This window comes from Pelophylax lessonae, assembly GCF_965119305.1.
Source record: "Pelophylax lessonae genome assembly, chromosome: 8".
NCBI classification, from domain to species: domain Eukaryota; kingdom Metazoa; phylum Chordata; class Amphibia; order Anura; family Ranidae; genus Pelophylax; species Pelophylax lessonae.
In genome coordinates, this window is record NC_138775.1 from 27576873 (window position 1) to 27591741 (window position 14869).

At 41.1% G+C, this 14869-nt stretch overlaps 1 protein-coding gene across 1 annotated transcript in view; it reads left to right on the forward strand.

The window, feature by feature from the left end:
• COL7A1 (collagen type VII alpha 1 chain) overlaps nucleotides 1-14869 on the forward strand; it is a 360938-nt gene that overhangs the window by 256633 nt on the left and 89436 nt on the right. Inside the window, exons 69-74 of the mRNA XM_082266262.1 lie at nucleotides 2558-2593; nucleotides 5800-5847; nucleotides 10217-10252; nucleotides 13101-13217; nucleotides 13959-14168; nucleotides 14738-14773. Coding sequence (XP_082122388.1) covers nucleotides 2558-2593; nucleotides 5800-5847; nucleotides 10217-10252; nucleotides 13101-13217; nucleotides 13959-14168; nucleotides 14738-14773 — 483 coding nt within the window. The remainder of the gene's footprint in view (nucleotides 1-2557; nucleotides 2594-5799; nucleotides 5848-10216; nucleotides 10253-13100; nucleotides 13218-13958; nucleotides 14169-14737; nucleotides 14774-14869) is intronic.

The window sequence follows — 14869 nt, forward strand, 5'->3', positions numbered from 1 at the left end:
CATGTTATGTATAATACCGAATATGATGTAAGTAGGGAACCCTAGAGAGTTACCTCCTTGGGTTCCCAGGCTATAATTCAATATATTTCCCACCCAGTCACCCAGGGGTAGCCTGCACTTCCTGTCTTTTTTTACCTGGTCACGGTCGGTATAACAATGGTTGGTGTAAAAATCATTTTAAATGTTAAACATTAAGCTAATTAAGCTGTCTTTAGTTCCATCAGCATCATGGATAGCACAGAAATTCAGGCTGTCTGATGTTTTATCATATAATTAAAAACAAACTGTACGTCACGAAAAAACAAAAATATAGTGAATATGCCTAAGCAAAACGAGAGGGAAGAGTGTCCTTTTATAGCTCAAAGTGCATATACTGAACTTGATTCTCCACTGTAAGATATCATGAATGAGTATATCCACCACTATTATGGCCAATCGTCACCAGAAATAAATATTTGTAGGCTTACCAAAAATCTATGGCCTCCTAAATTAATAGAAAGGTCATATCACGCATGTAAAGAGATTCCTTGACAATTAGTAGGACACATCACTTGGTAGCAGATCAAATGTTATCATGCTGTCATATGTTAAAATTGCAATTACAACAAGGATAAAATACAGTGATGTTAAATCACATCCAAATGCCAGATCCGAATTGCAATAACGTCACACGTGTGGCTCCGCTGTGACGCGTTTCGTCAGAAATTACGTTCTTACAGGACTTGTATTTTCAAATAAACTCACATGAGAAAAAAATATAAAAGGAATAGATGAATAATTGGAGAATTAAGAAATGTTTTAATCAAATGGTTTTTGTTTTTAACATAAAGCAATCTTTACTGATTATCACTATTTAATGATTTTTAAAGTGTTAAGTCCATGGGTTGTAAAATATTTCTTAAACTGACAATAACTAGTGCAACACACTGAACATAAAAAAACATAATAAAACTGAAACTACCATAGTAAGCTTTTTTTTTTTTTTTTTTTTATAGGGAATTCCAGGAGTAGCTGGCATCCCAGGAGCTAAGGTATGATTCATATATTGCAAACTCGAGTTATTGTAAATGTGTATTGTAAATATACTACCAAAAACATACAATTGAAACTGAAACAAAGCCTTAATTTTTCCAGTGATACAAAAATAATATTATGAAATTCATGTCATGTTTTTTTTATAAAATTTAACAAGATCTGACAATGGGAAAAAACATTTTTTTTAGGGTTACTGAAAGCATGTGTAGGGAATTCTGAATGGAATACTGGTATTGCTACAACATAAATACAAAAAAGGGAGTTGCGCTAAAGTAGAAATTCAAACATAGTCCCCACTGACAGAGAAAAAGTTGAGAGCACGCATCAATGGTAGAACACACAACAATAGGAAGATGGTCGTACAGCGTATAGGTTGGTATCCCAATCCTGTTTAGTCAAAAACTGGAAGCGACAGTGCAAACACAAATGTTGTAAGGAGATATCTTCACATTATTGTGGAACAAAGGTGCAAAAAACAGTTCAAAGCAAATCGGTAGCAAATTTCATCCACCCAGGTGAAAACAATGGAGATGACAGACAATGTGAGATCCCGGCCACCATACACAGCCTCTTACCAATAAGTAGAGAGACAAACGCCTCGGGTAGTTCAGGACTACTCCAGCCTATTCCAAGCAAAGCAGCTCCCAGACTGTTCAAGTCACCTGATAGTATCGGCGCACACTTCACTACAAGATCTCACTCAGAAAACTCCTCAAGTTTTCTCATAGAGGTGGGAAATAGCAAACAAAAACAGGGCGAGCCCATAGTGCATTACCTCATGGATGCTTTATTAAAGAAATAAGGAGATACACTCACCCAGTACGAAGAAAAACAAGCATATAATGCATATAATGCTGCAGTGTAGAGGAGGCTCTTAGTGTTCGGTTCCCACCAAGAAAATGGCCGACCTCGAGCCACGTTGGGAGGTTTAGCTCCTCCCAACGTGTTTCGTCATTACGACGTTGTCAAGGGGGCTACAACATACAAAGGCATTTTAGGCAGTTGTGCACTTCCAACCTTGTGGTAACAGTTTATGGAATGCCCTTTATGTTCCAGCATGACTGTGTACCCCTGTGTACAAAGCCAGCTCCATAAAGACATGGTTGGATGAGTCTTTTTTTAGAGGAAATTAAATGGCCTGCACAGAGCCCTGACCTCAGTCATATTGAACTCCTTTGGAATAACCTGGAATGCCAATTGCAAGCCAGATCTTTTTATCCAATATCAGAAACTACCGTCACAAATGTTCTGTTAGCTGAATGTGCACAAATTTCCATAGCCACCCTACAGAATCTTGTGGAAAGCCTTTCCAGAAGAGTGGGGGCTGTTACAGCAGCAAGACAGAGGGCAGGTCCATATTAATGTCCATTGTTTTGGACAACAACTTCATATAGGTGTAATGGTCAGGTGTCCACAAATGTTTGGCAATGTAGTGGAACTGTGAATGTTACTAGTAGCTTTTTCACAAAATGGAAGTAATTCATTGTTGTTAAAATATATTATTAATTTATTTCTTTTGTAGGGGGACCGTGGAGAGGTGGGCCCTAGAGGTGAACAGGTATGTACATAATTTCCGATAATAAACGTAAGGAGACACAAGAGGGTGCAAACTAAGCACAATTAGACTTTATTTAAAAAGCAAACAATTGTCCACTCGCATAGTAGAAGAACAAACAGACCCTTTGGATAACATCCAAGCTGTCTTCCACTAATCTGAACACTGCAGTCGGCGTGTGAACTAAAAGAGGAGACATCCAGCAGTTAGGAGCCACTCATGGCAGCAGGAGGGTGCTCTCAGCCCTGGTAAACACTTTAACAGTGTGGGAAAGCCAGCAGGTAACATCAGGCATCAGAGATATGCAGGGAGCATAGCTGCAGTGCTTTAAAAAAGTATTCATACCCCTTGAAATTTTCCACATTTTGTCATGTTACAACCAAAAACGTAAATGTATTTTATTGGGATTTTATGTGATAGACCAACACAAAGTGGCACATAATTGTGAAGTGGAAGGAAAATAATAAATGGCTTTTTACTATTTTTTAAAAATAAATATGTGAAAAGTGTGGGGGGGCATTTATATTCAGCCCCCCTGAGTCAATACTTTGTAGAACCACCTTTCCCTGCAATTACAGCTGCAAGTCTTTTTGGAGTGTCTCTACCAGCTTTGCACATATAGAGAGTGACATTTGTGTCTATTCTTCTGTTCAAAATAGCTTAAAGTGATTGTAAAGTCCTTTTAAAAAAAAAAATAACAAACACGTTATACTTACTTCCTCTGTGAAGTGGTTTTGCACAAAGTGGACCAGATCCTCTTCTTCTGGGGTCCTTCTTCGGTGCTCCTGGCCCCTCCCTCCTGTTTAGTGTCCCTGCAGCAAGCAGCTTGCTATGGAGGCACCTGAGTCGAGTCACAGCTCCCTGTGTTCGTTTGAACTCGGAGCCACATCCTTTCCCCTCTCTCTCCTGGTTGGCTGACTTTGATTGACAGCAGCAGGAGTCAATTACGCCATGTTGCTGTCTCAGCCAATGAGGAGGGGTGTCCCGAGCACCTGAGAAACTCCTGCAACATCCATGGATAAGGACAGGCTCAGGTAAGTATTAAGGGGGGCTGATGGGGGCTGCTGCACACAGAAGGTTTTTTTATTATAATGCATAGAATGCATTAAGATAGAAAAAACCTTCTGCCTTTACAACCACTTTAATCTCTGTCAGATTGGATGGAGAGCGTCTGTGAACAAAGATTTTCAAGTCTTGCCACAGATTCTCAATTGGATTTAAGTCTGGACTTTGACTGGGCCATTCTAACACAAGAATATGCTTTGATCTAAAAACCATTCCATTGTAGCTCTGGCTGTGTGTTTAAGGTCGTTGTCCTGTTGGAAGGTGAACCTCCTCTCCAGTTTCAAGTCTTTTACAGACTCTAACAGGTTTTCTTCTAAGATTGCCCTGTATTTGGCTCCATCCATCTTCCCATCAACTCTGACCAGCTTCCCTGTCCCTGCTGCCACCACCATGTTTCTGGGTGATGTGCAGTGTTAGTTTGCCGCCACACATAGAGTTTTGCTTTTAGGCCAAAAAGTACAATTTTGGTCTCATCTGACCAAAGCACCTTCTTCCGCATTTGCTGTGTCCCCCACATGGCTTCTTGCAAACTGCAAAATGAATTCTTAAGGCTTTCTTTTAACAATGGCTTTCTTCTTGTCACTCTTCCATAATGGACAGATATGTGGAGTGCATGTCTAATAACTCCAATAAGAAGCTCCTCCAGAGTTCCCATGGGCCTCCTGGCTACTTCTCTGATGAATGCTCTCCTTCCCTGGCCTGTCAGTTTAGGTGGACGGCCATGTCTTGGTAGGTTTGCAGTAGTGCCATACTCTTTCTATTTTCGGATGATGGATTGAACTGCACTCCGTGAGATGTTCAAAGCTTGGGATATTTTTTTATAACCTAACCCTGCTTTACACTTCTCCACAACTTTATCCCTGACCTGTCTGGTGTGTTCCTTGGCATTCATGATGCTGTTTGTTCACTAAGGTCCTTAAAAAAACATCTAAGGGCTTCACAGAACAGCTGTATTTATACTGAGATTAAATTACATACAGGTGAACTCTAGTTACTAATTAGATGACTTCTAAAGGCAATTGGTTCCACTAGATTTTAGATTCTAGAGTAAAAGGGGCTGAATTCAAATTCATACCACACTTTTCAGATAAATATTTAAAACAAATTTGGAAAACCATTTATTATTTTCCTTCCACTTAACAATTTTTGTTCCACTTTGTGTTGGTCTATCACATAAAATCCCAAAAAAATACATTTACGCTTTTGGTTGTAACATGACAAAATGTGGAAAATTTCAAGAGGTATGAATACTTTTTCAATGCACTGTTTCGAGGCGGTAACACCTCTTTTTCAAACTTCTTTTGGTGTGGTATTTCTTTCTATATTTCTGTAGTTTTAGTCACCTTCATGATGAGAGCAGCAGTCTTAAGAGCCCAAGGCAGTGGCAGCCCGTCCATTGGGGGTGCAGGGACACTGCCCCCCTATCCATACGCCCAGCCCCCTAATCTACATGCAGGGCGCCGGACGCATGGATTTCAATGGGTTTTTTTTTTTTTTAAGCACATGATTAGAGCCAGAGGATCTAATAGGCTTCAAAAAAGGGTGGGCTCGGGGCGCAGGGCACTGCGCCCTGAGCCCACCCAGTTGTGTGATAATAGCGAATGAATATTCACTATTGCCACACTGATTCTCCTTATGGCCAATCAGGAAGTGGGTCCTGAGACCCATTTCCCGATTGGCCGAAAGCAGAGGCCATGCTATTGGCCGAGGAGGAGGAGGAAAGAAACGCAGGGGAAGCCCATGGAGGAGACTGAGGGGAAAGCCGCCACTGCTGCCTGCACAGGGTGAGTGAGCCGGCGACTGGGGACGGACGGACTGGAGATGATCCAAGGGTCTCTTTAATATGCCTTTCTGGAGTTTATTAAGGAGGGACAGCTACAGTATACTAACCATGACTCTGACTCTTACTGCTGTATGAGTGTAATTACATTAAGAAGATTGCAGCAGATGGAATCCAGAAGTTTTAATAGCTGTGGTGGGTCTTGGAGGGTAAAGCAGACATCATTGCCAATTTAGTCAGTGAAAAGAGTTCAAACCCATCAGGCGACACCCAAATATGAGTTATAGGTGGACTGGTCTTGTTATATTTAATGGCAGACATTTCTGAAGGCGCACTTACGTACCTGTATTACTTTTTTAAACAGGGAAGACCTGGTGAAATTGGACAGAAGGGTGAGACTGGAAGTGCCGCAGTAAGTATTAAGGAGAGAAAACTTTTTATTTAAAGAGAAACTCTGGTGTAGATTGGAACTTTTACAGCACAGTGTCCAATACTAGAGCTGTTTCAATTGTTTTTGTTTTTTTATATCCGATCATTTTTATTGAATGTTTGCATTTCTTTTTCCATAACAGTACAAAAAGAAACAGAGAACAGAACAACATACAGTGTATATAAACCATATACAAATAGAAAGCATAATGGACATTCTGAACCAGAGGCGTAACTAGAACCTTCAGGGCCCTGGTGCAAGAAACCATGGACTCCTTGCCGATGCCCTTCCCTTCAAACCTGGGGCTCTTTCCACTGATCCTTGGGCCCTTTACTCTCATTGCGGGGCACTTTATTATGGTCCCACAGCAGAACCCTTTCACAAGTTCTGCAGTGGGCCCCCTTCCTGCCATCTTGTGAAATCCCCATAAGTGAACTGGATAGGAGGAGTGGCGGGGGCAGCATACAGAGGAACCAATCTCCTCCATTTTCATCCTGAAGCTACAGCAGGAAAAAGGAGGACAGTGATTTCTCTATAGGCTGCCCCCCCTGCCCCTCCTATCCAGGTGTACAGGGGAGCAGCACAAGCCCCCTGGAGCATGGGGCCCGGCTGCGATTGCAACCCCTGTAGTTACGCCCCTGTTCTGAACATTAAAAAAGAAAAGAGTCAAATAAGCATAGCATGAAGTATCCCATACAGCAAATGCACAAGTGTTCTACTATAAGGAACATACTGCAAAACCATCCTTGTCAAGGTCTCAGAGTGAACACCATTACACTTTATGTTTAGATCTATAAATTTTAGCCAGTTAGCTGAAGTTGCAAACCAAATGCCCACATTTGTTGGTTATTTGTGCTTTGCCTGTTTTGTAAGAGACCCTCTCACCAGGCCACTCATTTCAAAAACAATCTTCCCATAAGATTATATGTGTGTTTAACATATTTTCTGAATGATATTTGCCTGTAAATGCTCCCTTGCGTAGACATCCAAATGCCCTGGGACTGCTTCTGGGTGCCGCCATCTTGGATGTAAAAACAGCAGCTCCAGCAGACTCAAGTGAAACTCTATAGCAGCCTTTCTCAACCTTTTTACCCCAGAGGAACCCTTGAAGCAATTTTAGGTCTTGGGACACCCCTGCTAAAAACAATGATAGGGGTCACTGAAAAAAATGCATCTTATATCGGTGGGAAGTGGTAAGAAAGCCGACCATTCTTACCACCTCAGAACTGCAACCTCACCATTGGTCAGAATTGCAACCTTACAGATAGCTAAAATGATCACTGGTGTCATGTCATTGACTGTTCTTAGCGGTGTTGACCCAAGAATTATGCAGGCACCATCAGACGAGAGGTCAGTCAGCCAGAGCTAAAGCAACCCCCAACAAACTTTGGAGGAACCCTCATGTTACACGACACCCTAGTTCAAAATGGCTCCCCTATATTATTTCCTTTCACTGCTCCCCCTGCAGCTACATATAAGGCTATGGAGAGAGGTGAATGGAGGGGCAGAGGAGCTGGGTCAGCTCAGAAAATAATTATACACTTCCAGAAAAAAAGAGGGCTATGACATGCAAGGAGTAATGGGGCTGTGCTAGGATGTAGACTCTCCTGGAGAAGTCACATTTTGTGACAAGTTGAAAGGTACATTGCAAATGAAACATAATTTATAGAAAGGAAAAAAACTGCAAGTAAGCATTTACAATCTTGAGTTTTTGTGTTTTTACTTGCACTTTTTTTAGCCCCGGAAGATTTTACCCCCTTCCTGACCAGGGCCTATTTTGCGATTCGGCACTGCGTGACTTTAACGGACAATTGCGCGGTCGTGTGACGCTGTACCCAAATGAAATTGACGTCCTTTTTTCCCCACAAACAGAGCTTTCTTTTGGTGGTATTTGATCACCTGTGCGATTTTTTAATCATGCGCTATAAACAAAAAAATAGCGACAATTTTGCAAAAATAACAATATTTTTCACATTTTTTTATATGAAATTCCCCCAAAAAAATGTAAAAATCTAAATTTTTTAACATTTTAGGCCAATTTGTTTTCTGCTACATATATTTGGTAAAAAAAATCACAAAAAGCGTATTTTGATTGGTTTGCGCAAAAGTTATTGCGTTTACTAACTAAGGGAAAGATTTTTGTCATTTTTATTGTTTTTTTTTTTTTTTTTAACGAGTAATGGCGGCGATCTGCGATTTTTTTTTTTTGCGGGACTGCGACATTGCGGTGGACAGATCAGACCCTTGACTGACATTTTTTACACTTTTGGGGGTACCAGTGACATTACTACAGTAATCAGTGCTATACATATGCACTGTTACTGTAAAAGTGACACTGGGAGGGAAGGGGTTAACTTTATTGGAGAGGGAGGGGTTAAGTGTGTCCCTAAGGGCGTGCTTCTAACTGTGATTGGATGTGGCTGTGTGTGTAACAGCACAGATCAACGGTCCTACATAGCAGGACCGTATGATCTGTGCTATTACACAGGGAAGAATGACAGGCGGCTTTTTTTACATCAGCCGCCTGCCTTTCTCCCTCTCCACCCGACGATCGCGAGTGACCAGCGGACATCGGGTCCGCCGGTCACACTCGCGGGCTTCTTAGGGTACGACCGGGGGCGGGGGCGCGCCTCCGGCGGTGCGCGCTCTCCCCCTATTGGCTCCCAAGCTAGTGACGTACCGGTACGTCACTTTGCCTGGGAGGGGCTGACCGCCGCCGTATATAGTCGGGCGGCGGTCGGCAAGTGGTTAAGTTGGTGAAATGTACTCTTTGGGGACACTTGGCGTTTTTGGTGGTCATACATACCTATGTAAGACTCTTAAGAGATTTGAATGGTCATGTATGCCTATGGGAGGGCTCCATCAAAAAACTGTAACTGGCCTACACAAGAAGGGAAACTCTTCTTGCTTTCATGTTTGTGTTTTAGACCTGTTTACCTTGGACAGATTGAGGAAGTGGTATTACTTGTGTTAGAGCCATGCATACTATAGATATTAAGGCAGAGTTATCTTTTTTAGAGATGGTTATGTATCTGCCATATTTCTGGGGGTCTGTTGTGAAGCCAATAGGCAAAATAGCTAAAGTGTATCTCTAAGCAAAACTTTTTTTTTAATTTTGGATAGAGTAGGGAAGGGTTTTTTTATTGATATCTGTGTCCTCATTGAGGAAACCACCCTTCTATTTGTGGTGGCCATTCTCATATAGCAAGAAAACATGGAGAAATCCCAAATTTTAGAGTTGTCCCTAGAAGTAAAGGGAAATCTTCCAATGGGGACACCTGTTCTGGGGCCAACCAAGAGGTGAATTCCCTCTCACTTTGGGAGATCTCGTCTAACTTCCTGTTGTGTCTCTGGGACAGGAAGTGAATTTAAATTTCCCCAATGGTATACAGAGGGCAAAAAAATAAAAAATAGATGGGGGTTGGTAACTCTTCCCTACTTTCGTTAAAACCAAACAAAACAAGTTTTTGCTATATGTACAGTTCTAGCTTAGAGAATTTTTTTTTTTTATGTCTTAATAACCATCTCACTGTAAACTCAGTTCACTAAGCCTTTATCCAGCCCTTGGGGCATTATTCCTTCCAATAATTTGAGGCACTATTCCTCCCACTGACACCAACAATGGGGAACTGGTTCTCCCGCTGACACCAACAATGGGGAACTGGTTCTCCCGCTGACACCAACAATGGGGAACTATTCCTCCCACTGACACCAACAATGGGGAACTGGTTCTCCCGCTGACACCAACAATTGGGTACTATTCCTCCCACTGACACCAACAATGGGGAACTATTCCTTCCACTGACACCAACAATCGGGAACTGGTTCTCCCGCTGACACCAACAATGGGGAACTATTCCTCCCACTGACCACCAACAATGGGGAACTGGTTCTCCCGCTGACACCAACAATTGGGTACTATTCCTCCCACTGACACCAACAATGGGGAACTATTCCTCCCACTGACACCAACAATGGGGAACTATTCCTCCCACTGACACCAACAATCGGGAACTGGTTCTCCCGCTGACAACAACAATTGGGTACTATTCCTCCCACTGACACCAACAATGGGGCACTATTCCTTCCACATATCAATGGTGAGGCACTACTCTTCCTCCTCCTGACCACCAACCTTGAGGCCAAGTTTATTCTCACTGTTGCTGGGCCCAGAACAATTTCTACCTCCACCATCCACAATCCAGCTCCCCCCCCCCCCCCATGTCTAGTGGACAGTAAACTGACTCTTTGTTTGGAAAGTCTGGAGACCCCTGCACTAAACTGTATGTAATATTTTCATCCACTGGCTATTATAATAACCTGCCTTTTTTTTTTTTCCATTTTCTTTCAGAATGTGGAGAAAGCTCTTGGCATTTTAGGAATAAAGGTAAAAAAAGCTTTTCTGTGCTGGATTTTTTATATTTAGAGAATTCTAGAAGGATCCAAAAAATGAAATGAGATCCAACATTTGAAAACAGCATGATGTCTCATTGACAGCTGTACCAGCTTTACAAAACCCATTAATAATTCTAAATTGGCACCACATTTTAGAACGCCAGATACAGGATATTACATGCTAGAGACCATTTCATCAAAGGTAATGTCAGAGGAAAATAATAATAATATCATATGCAGTACATTCACCCCTCCCTGTGTTTTACCTCTTTAAATGTGCTGCAAGTACAAAAAAAATCTCGGTTGATCTTCCGGAAATCTAGTGACTTTCTAACTACCGGTACCTGTTTTTAAGGACAACTCTGCCTATGCAGTAGTGAAATCCCAAACAGTGTTCAGAACAGAAAAGAAGAAAAAAAATGGGGGTTGTATTTAGTTTCCTTATTGGTGGGTACTGCATCCTCTAATTAACTAAATCCATCCAGCAAAATGTTGCTAGGACTTTGAGGGTACTGCAATTTTTTCAAGTTATATATAAAACATCAAAATGTTTATTACTTAACAGTTAAAAAACAAACTCTAAAATCCATCAAGCACATTGCTGGTGTTACAGATTACATATTACGTGTATGCATATCATAATATGCATACATAAAAAAGTGCATATAGTGTAAACATCAAACAAATGTGATATGTATCATCGCATAATAGAAAACTTAGATCTCCCAATGCATAAAAACGTATACTATTCCTCAATCTGAAGTCACCCTTTTACATTAAAAGATGATAGGTTAGTAAACACAGAATAGAAAAGTGCTTAGTGCATACTGTGCAAAAAAATATTAATATGCAAAGTCATCAAGAAGCTGAGTATCAATGTCCTAGCCAATGTGGAGGTCACTGTACCTCCCAATGAGTATTGACCACCTCCACAATTTGGAGACAGCTCACACAAAAACAGTATAAATGTGATATTCCACCAAAACAAATTAAAAACTTTTATTAAGGTGCAATTGTGAAGTCCACTTAGTGAAGAAAAAGTGTCCATAGGGAATGTTGATCTCCTAGAGTATGTCCACCAAGTCCACCAAATACACCAAGTGTAATTCCAGGTGAAAGAGCAGGTAAATCTCCACCAGTTTAGCTGCCACCACAATAGACTCGGGAGCGCTTACCGAAACATGTGGACTCTTTATGCCTTTGGCACAGAGTCATGCAAGCAATAGGTTAAAGGTCTCATAGAAAACTACCATGGCCGATAACCTTCTCCTCTGGTAGACCAATTTACTCAGATATGTGTCCTTTCCGTAGGACCCAGGTACTCAGAAAACAAAAGAAAGCCTCCACATGGTGTAATAACGCATGGATAAGTATAGTCATTAAAAGTAGAAAACTTACAGTGTAGAAGATGAATAACGGCAATGCATAGTGATCACAATCAGTTGGTACAAGCGCAATAGTGTTGTAGGTTCACTGTAACCCTTAACCCGATGTACGTTTTGTCTCCAAATACTTCTTCTGGGTTATCAATGCAGAGATGACTGTGTGAAGCTGAAGCACTTAGGCTCGGTTCACACTTATGCGATGCGGGAAGGCAGCCTGTTCCCGCATCGCAAACGCACCCTTGGCAGTTCACACTGCCATATGCGATACGCTGGGGGTGTCAATGTAATCTTAACCTCCCTGGCGGTATAATTATGTCAGGAATTACATACCAAAAGCGGTACAATTGTTTTCATGGAAATTTGGCGTTATGTATTATAGGCCCACAATTCTTAGTAATTACTGACTTAAACCTGACCAAAACAAGACTCTAGTAGACATCCCAGATGGGATAAATTTGAAACACAAACGCATGAATTATAATGGAATCAATAATATTATTTTATTATTTAATATATAATATATATAATAAAATTATATTATTGATTCGATTATAATTCATGCATTATATATTATATATAGATATATGTGTGTGTGTGTGTATATATATATATATATATATATATAATATATAACGCATTAATTATAATTGAATCAATAATATAATTTTATATATATATATATATGTGTGTGTGTGCATATATATATATATATATATATATATATATATATGCATATATATATATATATATATATATATATATATATATATATATATAAAATGTGTTTTGTGCAACGTTTTTTTTTTTTTTTTTTTGAATTTCCCTCCCTAGTTCCGCTCCCATACAGCATTGCTGCTGCAGGGAACGGAACTAGGAAGTGATCAGACCGACGGAGGGACAGAGGAGCGGCGGGACTCTCGGCTGGCGATCTCAGCAATGAGAGATCATCGCTGGATCGCCAGGATAAGGTAAGAGAAAACCGCTGCGCTCTCTGCAATCCACCCCGAGCGTGACTCGGGGTTACCGATCCTGCAATGAAAAATCAACACCGAGTCACGCTCGGGATTACCGCCTAGGAGGTTAACGACACCCCCAGTTTGATCGCATATCGCAGTGCGATCTTACAGTTTGCACAGGATCGGATCGCACAAGTGTGAACCACTGTGCGATCCGATCCTGATGCGGCTCAAAAAAGGGTCATGTGCGACTTTACTGCGGGTGCAGTGCGAATTTAGACATACAAAGTGTATGGCTGAATTCGCACCGCACACCCGAGCGCATATAATGAAGGAGCAGTGCGCTCCGATATTATATGCGATCGCCGCAGCCGCACATATGTGAACCGGCACTTAGAGCGTGTTTGCGTCATGTGGCTATCAGGCCCCCCACAAAATTAGCATCAAAATCATGGCATTCTGTACCTAGCCTGTATATTTCCTTACTCATTCTTCACAGGTTTCAGCACTGAAAGATGTCACTGAGTTGTTTGATGATGGCTCTGGAATCACTAGCCAGCGAAAGATAAAAGGAGAGCCGGGAGTGTCGGGAGAGAAAGGAGCCCCTGGTAGAGATGTATGTATTTATATATCCTTCTACATTTGCTATGATTAAGATCATGGGATTGATTTACTAAAGGAGCAGAACATATTAGTGAATGTGGTGAAAATTCACTTTGCAAAAATACCTGATTACGTGCAAGTATTGCATTGGGCCCACATACTTACCAACAAAAACTGCCATCCTACCTGTTTCTGTCTGCTAACTGGACCATTGCTGGAAGCCTGGAAGAAACCAACAGTCTCCTTTTAAGGAGTGAATGATTGTATGTTCACCTTGATGATTAACAAACAGATGTCTAACATCTAGAAGGACTCTCATTCTAAGTTTCCCTAAATTTCGGAACCTTGGATCAATTTTTCCTTCCCTTCTATACATCCGACCAGCTTAGGCCGTTTATAATAGGGTGTCTTGGACAGTCCTGAGTCCATGGTAGTTCCATCCCTACCTCTCTTTCTCTACCTACTCCTACTGTCCTCTTTATAATTCTTTTCTTAGGTTCCCTATACCCTTTTGGATGTAAATATTATCGGGAAGCCTGATCTCCTGGCATCTATTGAATTATGAATCCTGAGTAGCTGGCTCAGACTCCCAAGCAGTTAACTGTGCTGATGTAATTCCTGGTTAATTTGTATGTTTCATATTCTGTGTAATTTCTCTCCCCCCCCCCCCCCCCCCCTAAGTGGGCAAACTTAGAGTTGGTTATGCTTTAAAAACTACATAAATGATTGAAAATAAACATTTCTGTTGTCTTAGGGCACAATTGGTTTTCCTGGAGAGAGAGGCCAGAAGGGAGACAAGGGTGACCAAGGCCAAACAGGACCACAGGGGCCAATTGGGCGAGCAATTGGAGAAAGAGGCCCTGAAGGTCCATCCGGGCCACCTGGAGACCCTGGAAAACCAGGAATTCCTGGAGTACCTGGTAGGGCAGGAGAACCAGGAGAGCAAGGGAAATCAGGAGACAAGGTGAGCAACCATATTTTAAAGAGGATAAAGCCCCATGACAGTCACTCGTGCTATTGTTACCATATTTGTTAGTTATTGCCTCTGACATCATAATTGTCTTTCAGACATGAGCAGAATGGAAAAATTTGTTTAGTATCGGATAGATTCATTTTGCTACTAAATTAGTTTTGTTCATTTATTTCGGAATTCGTTTAGTTTAGTTTCTCTTAATCGCTTTCATTTATTAATTTTTCTAAAGAATTGAGAATTTTTGGAACAATTCTAATTTGGATTTGTCGAAAAATGAAAAAAAATACCTCCGGTGTCATTGAAGGCTCAGGCCGTCTGTTTGCTCCACCATCTGACATTTCTTAAATAGCCTAGGCGAAGTCACCCAATGACATCAGCAGGTGACCCCGCCCCCTTGTGACGTCATTGACCCAGCATGCCCCAGTCGATGACGAATTTACATTTGGAACAAAATTAATTGCACACCTCTATTGTCTTTAGATATTCTAACAAATGTATTAATAAATGCCATTGAAACATTATTTCTTCTCCCATTCTTTATACATATGTTTACATTTTAGGGAGAAAGAGGAGAAAGAGGGGAACGAGGAGAGAATGTAAGTTGCACACTAATTTATTATTTTAGTATATTTTTTTATTTATTACAAGTACTTACTGTATATAGTGCCATCAATATACACATCACTTTAGAT